Source organism: Odocoileus virginianus, chromosome 18, assembly GCF_023699985.2.
Source record: "Odocoileus virginianus isolate 20LAN1187 ecotype Illinois chromosome 18, Ovbor_1.2, whole genome shotgun sequence".
Classification (NCBI taxonomy): Eukaryota; Metazoa; Chordata; class Mammalia; order Artiodactyla; family Cervidae; genus Odocoileus; species Odocoileus virginianus.
In genome coordinates, this window is record NC_069691.1 from 45,378,898 (window position 1) to 45,398,680 (window position 19,783).

The 19,783-nt window shown below is 43.1% G+C and overlaps 1 protein-coding gene across 2 annotated transcripts in view; it reads right to left on the reverse strand.

The window, feature by feature from the left end:
* The window catches only part of INTS9 (integrator complex subunit 9), a 120,428-nt gene that overhangs the window by 53,356 nt on the left and 47,289 nt on the right, over positions 1–19,783 (reverse strand). For both annotated transcript variants that reach the window (XM_020893105.2, XM_020893106.2), the window contains 4 exons: positions 18,811–18,871; positions 15,614–15,676; positions 11,077–11,216; positions 8,884–8,970 (listed from right to left, as the gene is read on the reverse strand). In XM_020893105.2, the coding sequence (XP_020748764.2) occupies positions 8,884–8,970; positions 11,077–11,216; positions 15,614–15,676; positions 18,811–18,871 (351 nt within the window). The remainder of the gene's footprint in view (positions 1–8,883; positions 8,971–11,076; positions 11,217–15,613; positions 15,677–18,810; positions 18,872–19,783) is intronic.

The following is a 19,783-nucleotide window of genomic DNA, read 5'->3' on the forward strand; positions in this document are numbered from 1 at the left end:
TGCCCTGCTTTGAGTGTGAATGTGTGCTCAGTCGTGTCCAACTCTTTGCGACCCCATGGACTACAGCTCGCCAGGCTCCTCTGTCCACAGACTTTTCTGGGGAAGAACACTGGAGTGGGTTGCCATTTTTTCCTTCAGGGGATCTTCCCTGATCCAGGGATTGAACCTATGTCTCCTGCATTGGCAGGTGAGGGTTTTTTTTTCCCCCTCTCCCCACTGAGCCACCTGAGAAGCCCTGCTTTAGTTCCTCCTTTAAATTCCTCCAGATCAGGAGGCCCTACGGCTTGGGCTTCCCAGGACTGCCCTTCTTTAAGAATAAAGACCTCTAGCTTTGGGCTGGGTATGAGCAGGAGTTTCTTAACTTGCCACCAGAGCTGGAAGGTTATTATGTGAGTGGCTACAGTGATAAATAATGATGCCCAGCCACATCTTTCATCTCAGTTGGATCTGTTTTAATTGCTCTCAGCTCTGCCAAGGCCCTACCATAGAGACACCTCTGCTCGAGACTGTGCTAACAAGTCACACACCAGCTAGATCAGATGCACATTCTTTAACTGACTTTAGGTACATTGGTTTACTTCTGGGCTGTCTATTTGGTTCCATTGATCCATGTGTCTGTGTTATCTGAAGCTCACTGGTAAGTCTGGGAAGAGGTGAGCCCTTAGAAAGCATGTGAGGTGGTAAAAGCATCTGGGAGAAACTGATCGGTGAGCCAGAAGAGGAAGGTCAGGCAGGTCCCCACAACTCTGGTCTCAAGTCTGATGCGCTCAGCTGAGGATGAGTGACAGGCCGCTTCTGACACAGCCTCCTAGGCTCCCCACCTCCCATACTCGCCCCCTTGTGTGAGCTCCCTCCACCAGATGTAGGCTGGACCTACCGGCTAGCGAAGTGAAGAGAATATGACAAAGGTGACAAGTGGTCAGTTGCAAGATTAGGTTACAAAGGACTGTGACTTCCTTCTTGTCCACAGCCTCTCCTTTGGCCTCCTGTTCGCTCTGATGTAGCCAGCTGCCATGCTGTGAGATGCTCGGAGGAGAGGCCCATGTGGCAAGGATCTGAGGGAGGCTTCAGTCCAACATCCCCGAGGAACTGAACCCTCCCAACCTCTACGTGAGCGAGCCAAGAGGGGGATCCTCCTGGTGGAGCCTGAGAGAAGGGTGGCCTGATGGGAGACCCAGTCACTAACAAACTAGGAAGTGTCTTGGGCCACGCTCTGGTACAGAGGCACTGTTTCCAACTAAGTTTGGGCTTTTCTCAGGTCTGGTCAATGACATTTTTACAAACTCTAACTGTACAGAACATTTGCAGCATGGTCATCATATCCAATTTAAATTTGATTTCTGCTTTAGTTGCAACATTGAATAATTCACCTAACTCCTTTTCTTCCCTTCATAAATCTAAATGGGCGGTAAAATGTTTCCTTCAAAAACTGTTGAAGACCACAGCAAATGAGTAACCACACACACACGTATATGTATACTATATTATTAACATTATATATCTATGATTATTCAGTGCCTATGAATTCCTCCCCCTTACTCTTATGCTTAAATTCTTTGGGTATCTTATTCTGGTACCTTATATATAGACTACACTACTTTCAGATCTAAACTAATTATTTGTCATTTCTCTACTGGAAACATCTAGAGGTTTCCTTTATCACATAGGTTTGGTGACTATGTTTTCACAAACAATTTTGATAAATTTTCTATCCGCTAGACAGAAGACTTCAACCAGGAAATCAGTTAAATGTACTGCTGGCTTTTCCAGAAGAACAGTTTTTGAATATTCTTTCGTACATGGTTAGCTTGCGATGCTTCTCTCTCCTTGGTGTGCACTGCCTAAGTGGAACCCAATCAGTCCCCTCTCAATCACGCCATGTGGCCACGTTTTTGCCCATAATGTTCTCTTATCTTAGAATGACCTCTTTCCTCACTCAAACCCTGCTTAACCTGCTAAGCCTGGCCTGAGTCTCGCCACTTAGTACGTAATCTTTGCTCAACAAGCTCCTTGGATACAGGTACTATGCCTTAAACTTTTGGGGGCATTTCCCTACAAACTTATCATAATGCCAGGCCCTTGGGAGTTAATCAACAAACAAGACTGAAGTCCTCTGAGTTTCCTATTTCTACCCCCAAATTCCCTTCGCTAACACCAACTTTACTCTTTCAAGATACATGGTCCCTTTCTCCTTCTATCTCCTAACATCTCATCTAACTCAGCTTTCCCTAAAACTTATGCTTGAGGCCATACTTATAGAGAGGCCTTTACAGAGCCATTCAAAGCCATTAGGATTATTGGCTGATTAAGGATAAGTCGGATAAGGAAACCCAGTGGGAACTAGTTCTGTTTTCGCTGGCTTTCTAATTTATCAAAGTCAAGTTCCCAGAGTCTAAATGTTTAATAAGTACTTTCTAAAAGATTTCATTGTTTTGTTTTGTTCTTATCACACTTGAGTGCTTAATAAACATTTTTTCCCAGGGCTTGACATCATGCCAGAACTCTGCTGTCTCTTCTTCCATCCTACCAGCACAAGATCACGTGTTTTCATAAAAGAGCAAGACTTTTAGGTCCACAGGGACGACTCAGAAGCTTATAAATAAAACACTGGTTGGGCTTTTTTTTGATGAATGAATGACTGAATGAACAAAATAAATATAAGAGCAGAATACAAAGAAGAAAAGAAGCAGAAAAAATTTCTTTCCTTTCATTATAGTGAAGTGTGCTTAATACACACGGAGGTAGCGGGAGGATGGAGATGTGTCAGCGGACTGATGCTCTTTATTGCTTTTGTTGTTTAGTTGCTCAGTCATGTCCAACTCTTTGTGACCCTATGGACTGTAGCCCACCAGGTTTCTCGGTTCATGGGATTTCCCAGGCAAGAATTAGCCATTTCCTTCTCCTGGGGATCTTCCTGACCCAGGGATCAAACCTGAGTTTCTGGCACTGGCAGGCGGATTCTTGATTACTGAGTCTCATGGGATTTACAAAAAGCAAAACCTGAAAATCAAGCATTTCTTAATACTAAACTGAAATCAGATTATAAACCTTGATTTTTGTTTCAGATCAAGTTCTCTCTTAAAAGCACAAAGGCAATTGTTTAGGCTACCAAAGCATGACATAAATAATTCTTGAGAAGGCCTAAACCATCTCTGCTTTCATTTTCTGCTTATCAAAACCCTCTTATTTATAATTTGATCTCTTTAAGTGGACTTGCTGTCCAAAACAGAGTCCTAGGCAGATGAAGGTCCCCAGTTCTCAGGATAAAGTAATTAAGTGGAGTTTTTGTCTGTCTGTCAGTATTCTGGGAGTTTAGTTAGGTCGAACCTGCCCCTCGACTGACTCTAAGTGAAATGAAATGACTAAGTTTCTGGAACTGCAAAGTTGTGATGATGCCATCAAGTACCACCACTCTCTGCTGCTGCTACTGCTGCTAAGTCACTTCAGTCGTGTGGGACCCCAAAGACGGCAGCCCACCAGGCTCCCCCATCCTTGGGATTCTCCAGGCAAGAACACCAGAGTGGGTTGCCTTTCCTTCTCCAATGCATGAAAGCGAAGTCGCTCAGTTGTGTCCGACTCTTAGCGACCCCATGGACTGTAGCCCACCAGGCTCCTCCATCCATGGGATTTTCCAGGCAAGAGCACTGGAGTGGGGTGCCACTGCCTTCTCCAACCACTCTCTGAGAACCTGCTTAAAGACATCTTTAAAAACTCTAACATAAGCTAACTGTGTTCAATTCAATTCTCCTGTATTACAGAAAAGAAGACTGAGTCCCAGAATCTGAATGATACTGCTAACAATCATTAACAGGGGGATTAGGAAAATAACTTCCCTTCTGCTATACTAAATACGTTGCTCTTACTAGGAGAGGTAGTGCTGAAAGATAAGTAAGGCTGAGGAAGCAGATGTGTGATGGTTACTGAAAGGGGGGTGATGTGAGCCACGTGTATCATTAAAGGGAGAAAGGATGAGGGTGTTTGCTAAGCACCTGCTATGTGCCTGGCACTGTTTTAAGGACTTTACTTGTATTATTCATTTAGTCCTCACAACAACCTTGTGACGCTGCTAATACTATTCCTATAACATACACAAGGAAACAACCTAGAAGAGAGAAACTTCTGCAGCTAAAAAGCAGATCTGAAATTCAAACACCAGTCTATTTGACCTCTAAGCCCAGAGCTTTAATTTTCTTCCTACTACATAGTGAGACCTGATAAATTCATCTATAAATACCCAAGGAGTGTCAGAACAGAGGAACTTCAAGTACAGTATGCTTAAAAAAAAAAAAAATTATGTCTTCTATAAGGTATAAACCCACATTTTAAGCTCTGAGTACTGAAAATTGCCATAACATTTCAGCCAGGAATATATTGATGCATAATTCCTTAACACTTGTCAGAGGATTGTGACAATACCCTGTAACGATTTAGTCTCTTAGTTATAATTGTAGATTTCTAGTCTTGTACAAAAAACGCTACACTCACATAAAAAATATTAGAGGATGGGCTAGTTTCTTCAGTGTAATATTTTGCTTTAAATTTTCCCGTTAAAAACCTAAATTCTGAAGTGTATATGGGAATGTCAGAGGCTCAAAAATTTTATGGTAGGGGATTCTCCTTTCCCTACCCTTCAAAAATCTCTCTTTCAAGAAGTGTAAGCTGCAATGTCAAAATGAGGAAGGAGGATAGCTAACTTCTAAATAAATCTCAGGGAGCAGTGTCAACTGACTTGGGGAGTCTGACAGCTGCCAAAAAGCAAGCATAATGGTTTTTTTTGGGGGGATGGCAGGTTGGTCAAACACACTAATACTAAATCAAATGCTAATTCAAACTAACTTCCTGTGATTTAAGGGAATTTATCAGAAACCAATGAGTCTGAAAGATTTTCATTTATTGTTTTTTTGGTTGATAGTCTTATGAGTAACTTCAGCTACTAAGATGCATTAATTTTAAACACTTAACCTGAGACAGCTTGTATAAGGTTTAGGTCAAAACTTAGGGGCTTGAATCCAACTCACGGAAGTGTTCCACTTGAGGTTTTCATCTAGAATTTTATTTTAATGTGAGAGCCAATTTTTTAAAAGGTAGGAAAAAAAAAATCACATGTGAAACATCCAGATCCTGAGCTTTTCATTAAAAAAAAAAAAAAAAAAAAGGAACAGGTTTTGGCAGTGATGGGCTCGCGTTCCCATATGGCTGAAAATGTGCTGAAGTTGTACGTCAGCTGCCCCTTAAAGAGGTGTGGTCGCTGGGCCATGGTTCTGGGCAGCCAACCCCACTCCTGAACTTACCTACCTCTTCTTCATCCCTAGAGATATCTGAGTTTGTGACTCCTATTTTATAGGAATGGAACAAGGGGGATGCAGGAATTAAAAAATAAATTGAGATAAAGAAAAGATACAGCTGTATCATTTGGTCACTGCTTCGCGATAGAATCTGTTACAGTGTCTTTGGACATATGATATCACCTGGTTTATGACACGGGGAAGTTTTCAAGGGGTGTAAATCCTTCAGCATAAATATTCACATGAAACGCTTTTAGTATTCTGGTCCGAGATGAAATCCTGGGTGACTATTTTGAGAGAACTCTTTTATCTGATGTCAATTACGAAATAGCTCCTTACATTTTTCTACCAGTTCTAATATTTATGCTGAATTTCTTCAAGAGAAAAAAAAGAGGACATGGCTTGCTTGATTTGTCTGTCACCTCGGTGTAATCTTTCCAATAATCAGATTCTTCTCTTTCCCTACCAGTAACTAGGGCTCATCTCACACTCAAAAACCAAAATAAAATGCTTGACGGGGATCAGAAACATGCTCAGGATACACGAAGTAATGAAATACAGTCTCCGATTGGTCCACGTTATTCTTTCTTCTCTACCAAGCTACCTCTCAACAGTTTCTGGTTTTTGCCCACCAGGTGGCGAGATAACAGATGTGAGGTTTTATTTCAACCAGCACCTTTTTAAAAGAAGAGATGTCCTAAAGCACCGTAGGAGATGACTTTCAGACCTCCTCCTAGCCCTCTGCTCCTTCAAGCTCAATTCACCTTTTCCCCTAAAATACGATGGCATTTTTTTCGGTGAGCCCGAAAAAAATCTTGTATTTTACAAAGAGTGGGAAGCAAAGACCACTGCCAAGGATTCTGTCCAAGGTCACAGACAAAAAGGCAAAGGACAGACTTGGATGTCTCAAGGCTTGGCCCAGGGTTTGGGAATCAGGAAACAGTGACCTTTGAACATCATCAATGGTGTGCCAAAATTCTTCATGGCAGAATATTTAAGGGTATAAATATAAAAGGAGGAAGTGAGGGGAGCCAAGGTGTACATGTTCTACAGCGAGTGAAAACAAACTCCTCAGGTTTCTAAGGAGCGGGATGAAAAGAGTAACTGGGACAAGTGTGGGCCAGTGGGCAGACAGGAGGGGGAAAAAAAGGGGAGGAGGAGGTATGTGATAGGCAGGAGGAAGGAAGCTGAGAATAGAAACACACTCGGGACGGGAGGGAACCTGTACTAAGCTGGCAGATCAAGGAAGGCAGCCACGTGTGCTGAAAGACTCAAACGCATGCGTCCACCAAATGTTCCCTAATGACAAGTCAGACAGATACCATGTCCCCAGGCACGGAAACACGGACACAAAGGAGACCCATAAAACACAGAAGATGCGCACTGTTATGTGTTCCCCTTCCATCACATGAGGGGCTCACACACTCTGCAGGAGAGGCCTGTAACGGCTGAGGGGCCGCCCAGCACAGGGGTTAGCGGCTCGGTGTTGGGATCCAGACAAGCCCAGCTGCCTGGGTTTGAATCCAAATCCTACCATCCACTAGCTGGGTGACCCGAACAAGTTATTTAACCTTGCTGTGTCTGTTTTCTCTTCTGCAAAACGATCATGTTGAAGAACTAAGTGAATTAAAGAAAACACTGATTAGAGGGTCAGGCACATAACAAGTGCTACGTAAGTTAAAGAAGGTAAGTAACACACGTGATAAAGGAATGCATAGAGGAGACTCATATTCTCAAACTCTGAGACGGTCACAGTATAAAAACAAAGCAGGGACTTCCCTGGTAGTCCAGCAGTTATGACCCCCCGCCTCTTCCTATGCAGAGGGTGCAAGTTTGATTCCTGGTTGGGAAGCTAAGATCCCAGGTGCTGCGTGGGCCAAAAACCAAAAGGTAAAACAGAAGCAATATTGTAACAAATTCAACAAAGACTTTAAATATGGTCCACATTTAAAAAAAATATAAGCAGAAACCAAACAAAGCATATTCTCCTAGCTACATGTTCATAGTGTGTATCAGTTGACCAGTTGTGTCTGACTCTGTGCGACCCCATGGACTGTAGTCTGCCAGGTTCCTCTGTCCATGGGATTTCCCAGGCAAGAATATTAGAGTGGGTTGTCATTTCCTCCTCCAGGGGATCTTCCTGACCCAGGGATCGAACCTGGGTCCTCTGCATGGCAGGCAGACTCTTTATGGTCTGAGCTACCAGGGAAGCCTATTCATATTCTACATGTATCCTTGTAGAAAGAATGTCACAAAACCCAAGACATTCTAAAGTTTAGGTAATAGATGGCTCACAAATCATGGACCTAGAGGGAAAGAACTCAGTGACGAGGTAGCAGGAAGAGAGTGGAACGGGTAGGAGTATAAGGAACACACCTAAGAAATTACAGACGAGTTCTGACTCTGAACGCCAGGCCTGGAGGGCTGGGGCTGGGGTGCTGGAGGCTGAGCGCAGCAGCTGGCAGGGGTGACCAGCTGCAATGTGTTAAGACTGACTGGTGTCCTCTATTGTCCATCAGAGGCGAGCGCAGGAGAAGAACCAAGCTGCCTCTCTGCCTTCTCAACTGCATTTCCACTCCCTTCACCTGTTCATTCTCCTGCTACAGCCTTCTTAGTTCAGGCTTCTGTTCTCTTGCCTGGGTTTCTGCCACTGGGCTTCCTGCTCCTGTCTCTGTATTCCATCCATCCTCCATGCCGCCTCCAGGGTTGCTTCCTCTCAGCAGACATGTGATCACGTCCCTGCCTTGTCAACCTCCCCCGATGGACTTCCCACACCCGATTACGGAAAAATCAGTCTTCACACGGTAGATTCTTCATCATCTTGCTCCAGTGTCCCTGTTTAGGGACATTTCACCTTTCCCCCTCTGTGCTCAACCAATTCTAATCCACCCTGGACTGAATATGTTGCCTGAATATACTATATTCAGGGGTTCTCAACCTCTGGGATCTAATGCCTAATGATCTGAAGTGCAGTTGATGTCATAACAATGGAAGTAAAGTGCACAATAAATGTAATACACTTGGACCATCCCCAAACCATCCCCTGCCCCAGTCCATGGAAAACCTGTCTTCTACAAAATGGGTCCCTGGTGCCAAAAAGGTTGGGGACTGCTGTATCCTACGATGCTTTGCCTGGACCCCACTTTATGACCCTTTTTATCAGGAGAAGTCCTTTTCTCTCTCTGAGATGTACCTTAATTGTCATCTCCTAAGGAATGTCCCTTCTCAGTTCCCTAAGCAAAGAAACACCCTCATTTTCTGAGTGCCTATAGCCTTGTGACCAAGCATCTGTTACAATACACGCCACCCAAGACTGTAATGTATGTGTTTCATTGTCTGACTTCCCATTAACCCCTCTGCACCTCAAAGAGACAGCCAACTGTTTACTAAGTTTAAAAAACACCCAAACCTAGCATACTACCTTGCATATGGCATGGTTGCCTCTCAAAATCTGTTGGTTGAATCAAACATAGGGAAAAGAGAATCTTAGTTCTAACAGCATAAACTAAGCAGAAAACAAGGAAACACTTGAGACTGCTTGCTAAGCCCTTCCCCTGGCCCCACAACAGTCAAGGGGAGTAGACCGCCCACTGCTCACCGCTGAATATCCTTGTTCTTCCACAAGGAGGCAGACTGAGCCTTGGGCACTCGTTCAATGAAGTTCACCAACTCTTCCATGAGGAGCCTGGATTGAAACAAGGAAAGCGATGAACACTCAAAAAGAGAGTCAGAAAAACACTGCACTCTAACACAGTCAAGAGAAATGGCTTGTCTGCCTGCCCGTCCCCAATCATCTTTCTTCCTGTTTCATGTAAATTTGGGCACCATTTTATATAAACCTGAACAAAAACTCAAGACTCTGTCTTGTATTTCCATGTTAAAAATTCGGAATGTAAATGATTTAATTCACCTTTAAAATAAGCCTGGAGTGTTGCTTATCTCGAAAGTCTGAAATATTTAAACCTATCTCTCACTCTTAAGATCTCTGCCTTTATTTAAGTAATTAAAAATACAGCAGGAGAAAAAGCTAAGTGAGCATGAAGTATCTGATTTTGCTGGTAGCAGAGGTGGGGGCAGGATTGTTTTTTAATGACACCATTAAATGGACATTTTTTAAACTGGTGAAACAAATTTTCTTCATATATATGTTTCAGGAATTAACAAAATTCCACATGCAAGAACACTCTTAAAAAAAAAAAAAAGAACACTCTAAGAACTAACTCTGAAGCTCTAACTCAAGGACCTGCCAGAGGACAGGCTCTGCGACTGCAAGCTGGATTTCCACAGACCCCCACCTGAGGGAACCTGAGAGGCCTCGCTCAACTGGGTCAAAGATCTCACGCTCTGAGGAAGCCATGGAACAGCGCACGAGAGGCCCCCGGATAGCTACAGGATGACCAGAAAGCTAGAAAGAGACTTCTAACGTCCTGACTCCCCTATATGATCCAGTACAGATGTTCCGGATCGACTTAAATCCTCTCCCAATAAACATATAGGCATGGCAAGCCATAAACGTATTAGCATTTGAATGCTGGAAGACTTCATTTTGTTTCCATTTATTTACTTATTCCTAATACCATCATTGACTTTCACCTCAAGGGAGCAGCACCTGTTCTGGCATTTGAAGATCTGGGATTCAGGCTCACGCCTGCTGTGGCTATAGCTTTCAGGAGAACATTCTCGTGTGTCCATTCTCAGGATTTAGCTTTCTCAGACAATCTAATGCTCTCGGTTTCTCCTCTCCCTGATACTGACCCATCACCTTTACTTTTCTATTTTGTCTTTCCCTCAGATCTTTTACAATTTTTCTGTACACACTGAGGGTAATAAATTTGACACAAAAAACACAGACTGATTTTGCTTCACTTCTGGTAATGCTATCTTGCTGGACTTCAGCCAGACTCTGGAACCTAGAACTAAGAGTCTATATCACACTTAGATCCTGTAGTTTAGGTCTTGATAGTTTTACCTCATATCATACCGGTTTGTTTGCTTCAACACAATTCTTTCTGTTCTGGGGTAATTTTCTTCACATAATTTTTTTTTTCTCACTAAATGATACTCTGGTTACTTGAAACAACCTTCTGTCCCACATAGACCTGGGAGGGGCTGGCATCTGGCTCATAGCATTCTCAGAGTCAAAGAAAGACTGTGAGGTTTTCATTTCATTGGGTCTTGAGTTTCACTCCGTCAACAGTACAGACAACTTCATCTACACACTCATCCTGTTTTCTACCAGCCATCTCTCTCTGTCTTTTTTCCTTTTACTGGCATATGGGATCTTAGTTACCCAATCAGGGATTGAACCTGCGCCCTCTGCAGTGTTAAGCTTGGAGTCTTAACCACGGGACCACCAGGGAAATCCTGCAAGCTGTCTCTGTTTATAGTCTGCACTAAAAGGGAGGGAAACTTTGAAAGCAAAGTAGTAAATTTTCTTTTTTTTTCTTAAATATGCTGTGTTCCTTTCTCCTCCAAAGCCCTCTGCATTGTATCTCGGTGGCACCTACTGAATGATACCTCCCCTAATGAGTGTTGTCCGCACAGAACAGTTGTCCCTCTCTTTCCATTTTTCTAAGAAAGACTGAACGACCACTATTCCCAGCATCCATTTCTAGGCAACTCCAACGAACACTTGATTCATTTGCAGAGTTGTCTCTTCATTCTGCCCCTCCAGGTCAGCTGCTCGGGAGCAAACCACGGTGCCCCTGGGCACAGCACTCTGTTAACAGTCGCTGCTGAAGGCGGGAGCTCTCCAGCCGCTCACGCACAGCTCCAGAAGAGATGCCCTCACCTGCCGATCTGAACGGTGGGCTCCGTGGCGTAGACTGTGCCTGTGAACCCGGTGTGCTCCGTGATGTAGGGCAGGGCCATCATGCAGTGATAGTTAGAGATGAGGATCACATCCACTGTAGACAGATCTATCAGCTCGGTCTGAGAAGAAAGGGGAGGGAGTGAGACGTGTCTGTGCTCCGCACACAGCTCAGCAAGATGGGGCTGAAAAATGACACTGTCAGAGGCAGAGTGGCTGTGGTGCTACAGAATAATGATGCCGCTCCTCTAACGTTTCTGGTCTCTCGCGTGGGGATATTCCCCAGCGCTGACATGGAGCAGCAGGACAGGACGGCTGCTGATTTTACCACAACAGAGTTCTGAGAGGCAGACCTATGAGGATAAATGACAACGGGACACTTCAGCCGCTGCTGCCTGCCAGGTGGAGCCAGGTAACAGGAAGCAGCTCTTCAAAAGTCCAATGGAGGAGACAACTTTATTTTTTCTCGAGGTGACTTTAGACCACTAGTGCTGGATAAGGAACCCCCCCAAATGTAGTGGCAGAGTCATAAAAGGAGGTTATACTCTTGTACTCTACCCTAACCATAACCCTCAGTCTACCAGTTACTCCACTATTAACGTCATGTGAATAGGGAAAAAGACAGGTTGGCAGGTGAGGAATAATGCTACTCATGTTGAGTAAATTTTATGAAAACTTTTAATAGAAGGGAATGATTCTTACATAAATTTAAGCTCTACCTGCCTTTTTAAAAAAATTATGAAGTATTTTTTGGGGGGGGCAATTGCTTCCTCTTCTTCTTCTTTTTTTTAATATTTACTTATTCATTTGGCTGTGCTGGGTCTTAGCACATAGGATCTAGCCCTGTGTGCTAGACCAGGGATTGAACTGGGGACCCAGGCATTAGGAATACAGATTCTTAGCCACTGGACCACCAGGGAAGTTCCCCTACCTGCTTTTTAAGACTCAATTCTCTTCTTCTGCTAAGCCCTCCTGATTTGCCCAGATGCAAGGAAGCACTTCTTCCTAAGAACTGCCAAGGCACTTTGTCAATATCCCTCTTCAAGCAGTTACTATTCTTTACTATGGTGGGCACCTCAAAGGATGCCCTTTTCTCCCCAAACTAGAATGTCTCTGAGATAAAAAAATCCCGTGGGACTCATCTCTGTCCCCTTCAAGCTGTGGCAGCCAGGACAGAACAGGCCTCGGGGCATTGTTGTTGGAGGAATACATCATGAGAAGCGCGCCCTCTGCGGAGGCGCCACTGTGAGAAGCTAGCTGCTCTGGTTCAGACACATCTCCTCAGTCTCTGAGCTCTCCCTCATGGAACTTATCCCACAGAAACTGCATGGGGCAACTCAAGAAAGAGTTTTAGTTAGGAGACTGGGGCACAGAGCTACTCTGTCCCCCACAGAGTGGGACAAAGATGTCTGTGCCATCTTTGCAAACGACAGAGACAGCACACCACTTCGGCTGTGGGTATTTTCTGGTTGAATGACTTTATGTGTAAAGTAAATTGATTTAATAAAGCCACCAAGGCATAATCAGCTTCAGCTCCTTAGGACAGAAAGGAGATTAGACTCAAAAGCTACTCACTGCCAAGGCAATGGCAATCTGTGTGAATAAAATGTCTAAGGACCGCAACTTAACTCCATGTTGCATACTGCACTTCCAAGACTATATCCTCACATAATGAAGGAAGGTCTACTGGTCCTATTTCTCACCTCCTCTCCAGAACCATTTTTAAACAAATCAGAAGGTTAAGACAGAGTAGCAGAGTGACAGGTACAGAAGAAAACAAGGGAAGGAGAATTGAAGCAACAGTAAAGGCCAGAAACTTCCCTCCCTTCCTTCTACCTCTACAGAAACTGGGTAGGTATATTTGAAATTTTTCTTTAAGGATGTAAGAATCAGCCCACAGAGTCTATAATGATAAGAAATCTGGTGAGGACAGCTGGGGGACAAATAGGTATACATATATACACCCATATGTATTGCCTGTATATATATCAAAGACTGCCTACATAAACAATTTTCTGAGAAATAAATTTTAACATCCAAACTATGTGTGTGTGTGTATATATATATATACACACACATTTACTTTCACTCAATGGTATCCCATAAATATTATTTTTAAACTTCTTGCATACAGATACTTTGGTTCTTTGTGTTTTTGTGCACGTGTGGGCTCAGATGTGTCTGACTTTTTGCGACCCCATGGACTATTGCCGGCTAGGCTCCTCAGTCCATGGGATTTCCCAGGCAAAAATACTGGAGTGGGTTGCCATTTCCTCCTCCAGGGGATCTTCCTGGCCCAGGGATCAAACGCGTGTCTCCTGTATCTCTTGCACTGGCAGGCAGATTCTTTACCAATGTGCTACCTGGGAAGCCCAATACAGACACTTGGGTTCTACAGACCATGAATTGGATCAAAACAATCATAATTTATTGGCTGCTTACTATACTGTCCTAGACTTTATGCACAGTCTGTGGTGCAGACTTTGGGGGAATACAAAGATATTTAAAGTAGCTGCACTAGATTGTAAATTCCACGAAGACTAGAATTTTAGTTCTGTATGGCTCAGCCACTAGTCAGCCAAGGCTGGACTGTGTAGTAAGTCTCTGTCTCCTAACTCAAAGACTCTCCTATTTTCTCCTGATCGTACAATGCCCTGGTTTCCCTTAAAACAGTAAGTATTACTAATCTGTCATGGGCTACCCTGGTAGCTCAGATGGCAAAGAATCTGCTGGCAATGCAGGAGACCCCAGTTCCATTCCTGGGTTGGGAAGATCCCCTGGAGAAGGGACAGGCTATCGACTCCAGTATTCTTGGGCTTCCCTGGTGGCTCAGCTAGTAAAGAATCCGCCTGCAGTGTCGGAGACCTGGGTTCAATCCCTGGGCTGGGAAGATCTCCTGGAGAAGGGAAAGGCTACCTGCTCTGGTATTCTGGCCCGGAGAATTCCAATGACTGTATAGTCCATACGGTCGCAAAGAGTTGGACACAACTAAGCAACTTTCACTAACATGTCATAAACTACAAATTCTGATGCAAGTTAAAAAAAAAAGACCCTATGGCTCTAGAATCCTATATATAATACTGCTGCTTTTAGCTTGGCAAAAGTGAACTATGGAATGATGACTGTCTAATTTCAAAGTTTAGTAGGAGTCTATGGAGCAAGTCAGAAAGACCCCAGAACCCCAAGCCAGGGATCCTCTGCTGTTGGTCAAGCTGAAGGTTGCAGCGGTCAATGCCACAGGCAGTAAACTGAAAAATAAAAGTATCTGGGACTAGGAATCTTTGAAGAGATGGGGGACTGGCCCACCAGCTCCTAAATGACAAATGAAGATGACAAAATTTTATCAGCAGTTAGGGAGAGCTCAGGATTTTGCTGTCTCCTTCACCCTTGCTCCTATCACTTCACCACAAACTCTCTCCCTTATCTGCCAACTTCAATGACCATGTCCTTCTCGGTTTTTCTTTGCTCTGGTGTCCTAAAAGGTCACCTCACATACTTCAGAGAGAGAGAGAGAAAGTTTATCTAAAGGGTATCAATAAAGTTGTAGAAATGGAAAGAGAGATAGGAAGAAAGGACAAAACTAAGAGACACAGCACACCCGATTTCTTTTCTCTCTGGCGCTGAACTGTGAAAGTCTGTCTGACAGGCACTGACACCCCCAGGGGACATGGAAAGAGCAGAATGGTGGCTTCTCAGTGATTTCCCCAGGAACCTGGACAGGCTACTGGCCTCCCCACAGTTCTCCTGTGCGCTGAGAACTCCACCCAGGCCACTCTGGGGATCAGGCCTGTCAGCTGAGATGTTTCCTTTAAGACTAATGCAAACTGATCTTTGTTTCCTTTAAAACAATGGAACTGGACTCAGACACTTATAACAAGTCTCATTGTGATGATAATATATAAGCGACAGGTATCCGTGACTCAGTTCAGGATCTGTGAATTTCAAGCAATATTTCATGTGTTATTAAGTCAGCAAGAAGTTTTCCAGTTTATTGTACTAGTGGAATAACAGCAATTCCCAATTACTCAAGACTAGAAAAAGTGTAGCTAACCTAAGACAGGGGCATTATCCAATGGGCCTTCTGCAACCCTGGATGTGAAATCTGTAGATATGGAGGGCAGCCTCTATTCACTGTACTCCATCATATTGGATGCTTGAGCATCTGTGGATTTTGGTACTCACAGGGCTCCTAGAACCCATCCCCTCAGAGACTAAGGGATAACTGTAATTACAAAACTGAAAGACTTCAGTTATTCTTTACCTTGCTCAACACTATGCCCCAGTGTGAATGTCAATGAGGATTATAGAAAGAGCTAGAAAGAGAATGACCTCAGTGATTTATGGACAATTCAAAAAGCTCCTAAATGATCGAATTTTAGTTGTATAACAAAGTGCCTAGTATAAGATTCATTTTGATTTGAAAATAAGAAGTTCAGTCCCTTGAAATTATTTCTTGTCTTCACTCAGAGAGATGATCAGACATGCTCTGTTCCTACGATAAGATTCACTTTAATCTTACCTCTGGTAGGCAGAATTCAGGTACAGAATCCACAAATACATGACCTGAGCACTCCTTTAGCTCCTAAAAGACATGAAAGAAAAACAATTCTAGGAAGAGATGGTCAATAAACACAGTGCCAAAGAAATTCCATCCCCAAACCAAACTCTCTATGAAATGTTGCAGAAGGCTGGAGTTGGAGGAAAGTGGGAAGGTTATTTAGGTCAACTGGTTCTTGTTTAAGCTTAGGGCAGCTGAACATTTTATTCAGTATTAAAAAAATCAGGGCGCGAATGCACATTTCTTGATGCTTCTTCAAGGAAGCCATGTGTGGACATATGCTGCTTACACAACTCCGACCCAGAGCTTTCCAAATAATAGTTATATGGACTACACCAGCAATATCAGAACGATCCGGAACAGTGACGGAAGCAGACTCCTGGGTCTTACCTAAGATCTAAGGGATCAGACATGGGACCTGTATTCACGACAAGCATGTCCAGTGATTCTGTTCTGCAATTAGACTGGGAGTCCAGAGTGCAGATAAATGAACTGGAACCCCCTTTTCCTCCTACAAAGGTTTGAGGGGCAAATAAGGAAGGAGATGAAGAATACAGGATAGGGATTAAATCACCTCCCCACCACCATTCAAAAGAAAACGGTGTATTTATATACTGCAACTCCCCACACTGCCCATGACCTACAGAATTTAATAGGCCTGTGTTACTTCAAATTCTTTCACAAACAGACCTTGAGAAAAGGGTGTGTGAAAGCTTATGAGAGGTGCTAAAAAAAAAAAAAATAGCAGGAGGAAGGGCAAGTGATAAAGGGCAAAGAAGCTGGCCGATAATAGATGTGTCACATAGCCATGTACCACTGTGTGCAACAGGGAGACTCTGAGAAATGGTATCAAACGTACACCCAGAAGTGATTCTACCCAGAGGCAAGGGACCTGGGATATTTATACAGCAACTGCTGCGTCTAGGGTAGCTTCAGGAAAAAACTGTCAGGCAAAGCCATACAAGTACCAGCAGCTGGCATTATGACAGCGGACACTGAAGTGCCTGGATGGGCCCCCAGGAGGCCAGCAGAGGTGCTGTCTTCTCGTGATGACACTGTACAGAGATCTATGCAGGAGTTTTTGCTCCAAAGTTAAAGCTGTCTATGACTCTATAGCAAGATAAAAATCTTGCTGTTTTTCCCAGAAAGGGAAAAATACAGTTGGAATTGTGTTCCACTGTGTTTTCATTAGTCACTGAACATAAATTTCTATATATTCATATATCTCTACTTATACATTGGAGTTGGAATGATTTTACTCTCAATCTTTACCTGAAAATATGGCATTAACTGTCTGCTCACTTCCTTTTGAATTTTACAAGTCTCCTATCAGAAGCTTAGAGAACATTTCCTACTCTTGCCTTCCACTGTAAACTCTGGTTCCTCTCCTTATATGACTACCATTTAACCAGTGAAATGCCAAGCCAAAAAGAGACTGAAACCATTTGTAATTACAATATACCCGCCAGTGAAAAACAAATGAGCAATTATGGTTAATGGAAGAAGACCCCCAACTCCCTTGGGATGAGATTAAAAATGATTAAAGACAAATCATGGGAAATTTCAAAGCACTGCCCGGCCTTTCATCGGCTGTGTAATCTTCTTCCTCACATTCTCCATGCCCTGCCATGTACCAGGGTACAGGGTCTGTCTACCTCACCTGACAGAGCCTCCTCTGAGGTGCTCATTTTTCCTGGCCTGGAGCAGCATATTTGCCATTCTGAGCACTTACAATGTCACTGTATTTTATTCACCACTCCCTCTTAATGAAATGCTCCCACAGACACATGCAAGTCATCTTGTTCACAATGCATGGGTAATGGGATGCTTCTGAGCCTTTCTCTGGGAACAATGATTTACAGCCAGCAGGAGACACAGGCTGAAATTTCATCAGGTGCATAGGTTCTTGAATGTCACCTAATTTTATAGTTAGGCTATGAGGGAAATCTGATTTCAAGTCATGCATCTGGCTTGCACTTGAAGCTGGGGTGAGGGGGCAGGTACAGGAATTAATTCTGTAAAAAGAGCTCCTCTTCATTTAACAATATCTATGAGGAGAAGGAAATGCCTCATTCAGATGAATCATTTTAAGGATCCTCACACTCAGTCTTTTAATTATGAAACTGGGGAGAGGAAGAATGGAGGTCTAAGAATGGTGTGGATAAGCTTTATAGTGTCTAATCTTCCTTTATCTCTGACTTTTTTTCAGAAGAAAATTTGGCTAGGTAAGTTTTAACTTTTGTTTCATATCTCTGGTCTCTCATATGGAACTTAAATGCCTAAAAATTGATCTGAGGAAGGACATACCATGAAGACAATCTAATGGCAAAAATTTAACAGCCTTGAAAAAAATAAAAAGTAATTTGAGTCATTCAGTTTAGGCCTAGTTAGTGATTAAGGTCATTAATAGAACTCCAAATTCCTAGATTCCTGTTAAAAGAACCATGTTCTTATTTCACAAATTATGAGTGTCCAGGCCAGGCTACCACGATCATAGATCATAGTCTGGAAGGCCCTTTTGTTCACGTTTACCTGAACATGTGTTTCCCTCTCATGCCCCCAGAGCACACGGCCTAGAAGTGAAACACTTGGCTCCTCAGTCTGTTCACACTGCAGCCAAAGCGGTCTGAGCAGAGGATGGCCCTGCCTGCCCTTCATTACCCCAAGAAGACCACCCAAACTTCTGACAACGCCCTATGTGATCTGACCCCTAGAAGAGTGGTTTAAAACTCAACAGTGTTTGGTGGGCTTTAAAGTTACTAAAAAAAAAAAAAAAGTTCACTCCTTATAGGAAGAGTCAGTACAGCCTCAAAACGAAATGAGATGGATGGAATTCTCTAACAAGCAATGCCACTGAAACACTCATCACAATTCTAGAAATAATAGTTTTCTTTCTGGGGTGATAAAATGTATTTCCAGTTGAAGTCCCTAGATTTTACACATGTGAAAACTGGATCTGTGTCTGAATACCGAGACTCCTTAAAAAGCTCTTAAAAACAGTAATTACCAAGTACTGAAGACTCTACATGGGTCACAGGAGTTTTTAGGGAGAAGACAAAGGGGAAGAAATGAGCCCATTAGTCACATTACTGTCAGGTGGCTCCAGAATGACAAGATGGCTTTCCAGTGGGTGTAGATACACTTCAGCTTGTCATTACCTTGTCCAAGAAAACGTTTCCATCCTTTAGGGACCAGCCAGGAAGATTGGACAGTCTGGGACTGCAAAACAGAAGATTAAATTATCCTAAATAAGTTATAATCCTCAGTGATTTCATGGTGACTGTACCGGCTCCACAAAATGAAAGACAGTTTGAAAGGAGTGGCAGCAAGGCTCACCCAAAATAATAATCAGAAAGATGAAAACTAACCAAGTGGTATCAAGCTTAAGAATTACGTGGCAATGGAACATTAAAAAGCCAAAGAGTTCTGCCCTCAATTGGAAAAATTAAAAGAATGCTATGCAGAATAATAAAGAGAAAAGGAAAGATGAGGCACGACAGCGTTGTATAGTTTTCCAATCACTGGCCCTGACTTCACCTTGCTTGCGTTTGACAATAAGCCTGAGGGGAAGGCCGAATGGGACCCCCATGTTGCGGAGGACAAAATAGGCTCAGAGAGGTCAGGTGTCTGTCAAGAACACTTAGCTGCCTACCAACCAGAATTTACCACAAATAGAAACTAGAATTCGGCTCAGTCACCTCTGTATTCATTGCTTAAATGAATTAGTCACGTGTTTCCAATTCTGGCAAACGAAGATAGCTTTTCTCAGTGTTATAAAATGACACCGTATCTCAGTGAGTAATTTCTAGAAGGTGAGGTTAATTTCACATATACGTTATATCAAAAAAATCTGAACCAAAAATCATTCACTTTGGCAAGCTCCGAATTTAACTGAGTGCTATGAGCTGACCAGAAGAATTACACTGGAGGCTGAAAATGCAAACATGTCAGGAGAAAAAAAAATGTTGGTAAAAAGAAAAACTTGACCAAGGTGGTATGTGAAGAAAACACATCAGAAGTACAAGGTAGATTGCAAAAGGATTTTAGCACTTCAACACAAAATTAAATTTAAAAATAAAGGGCAAAGTATGGGTGTGGGACTAAAAGACTCTATAACCCAAAACCAAATTA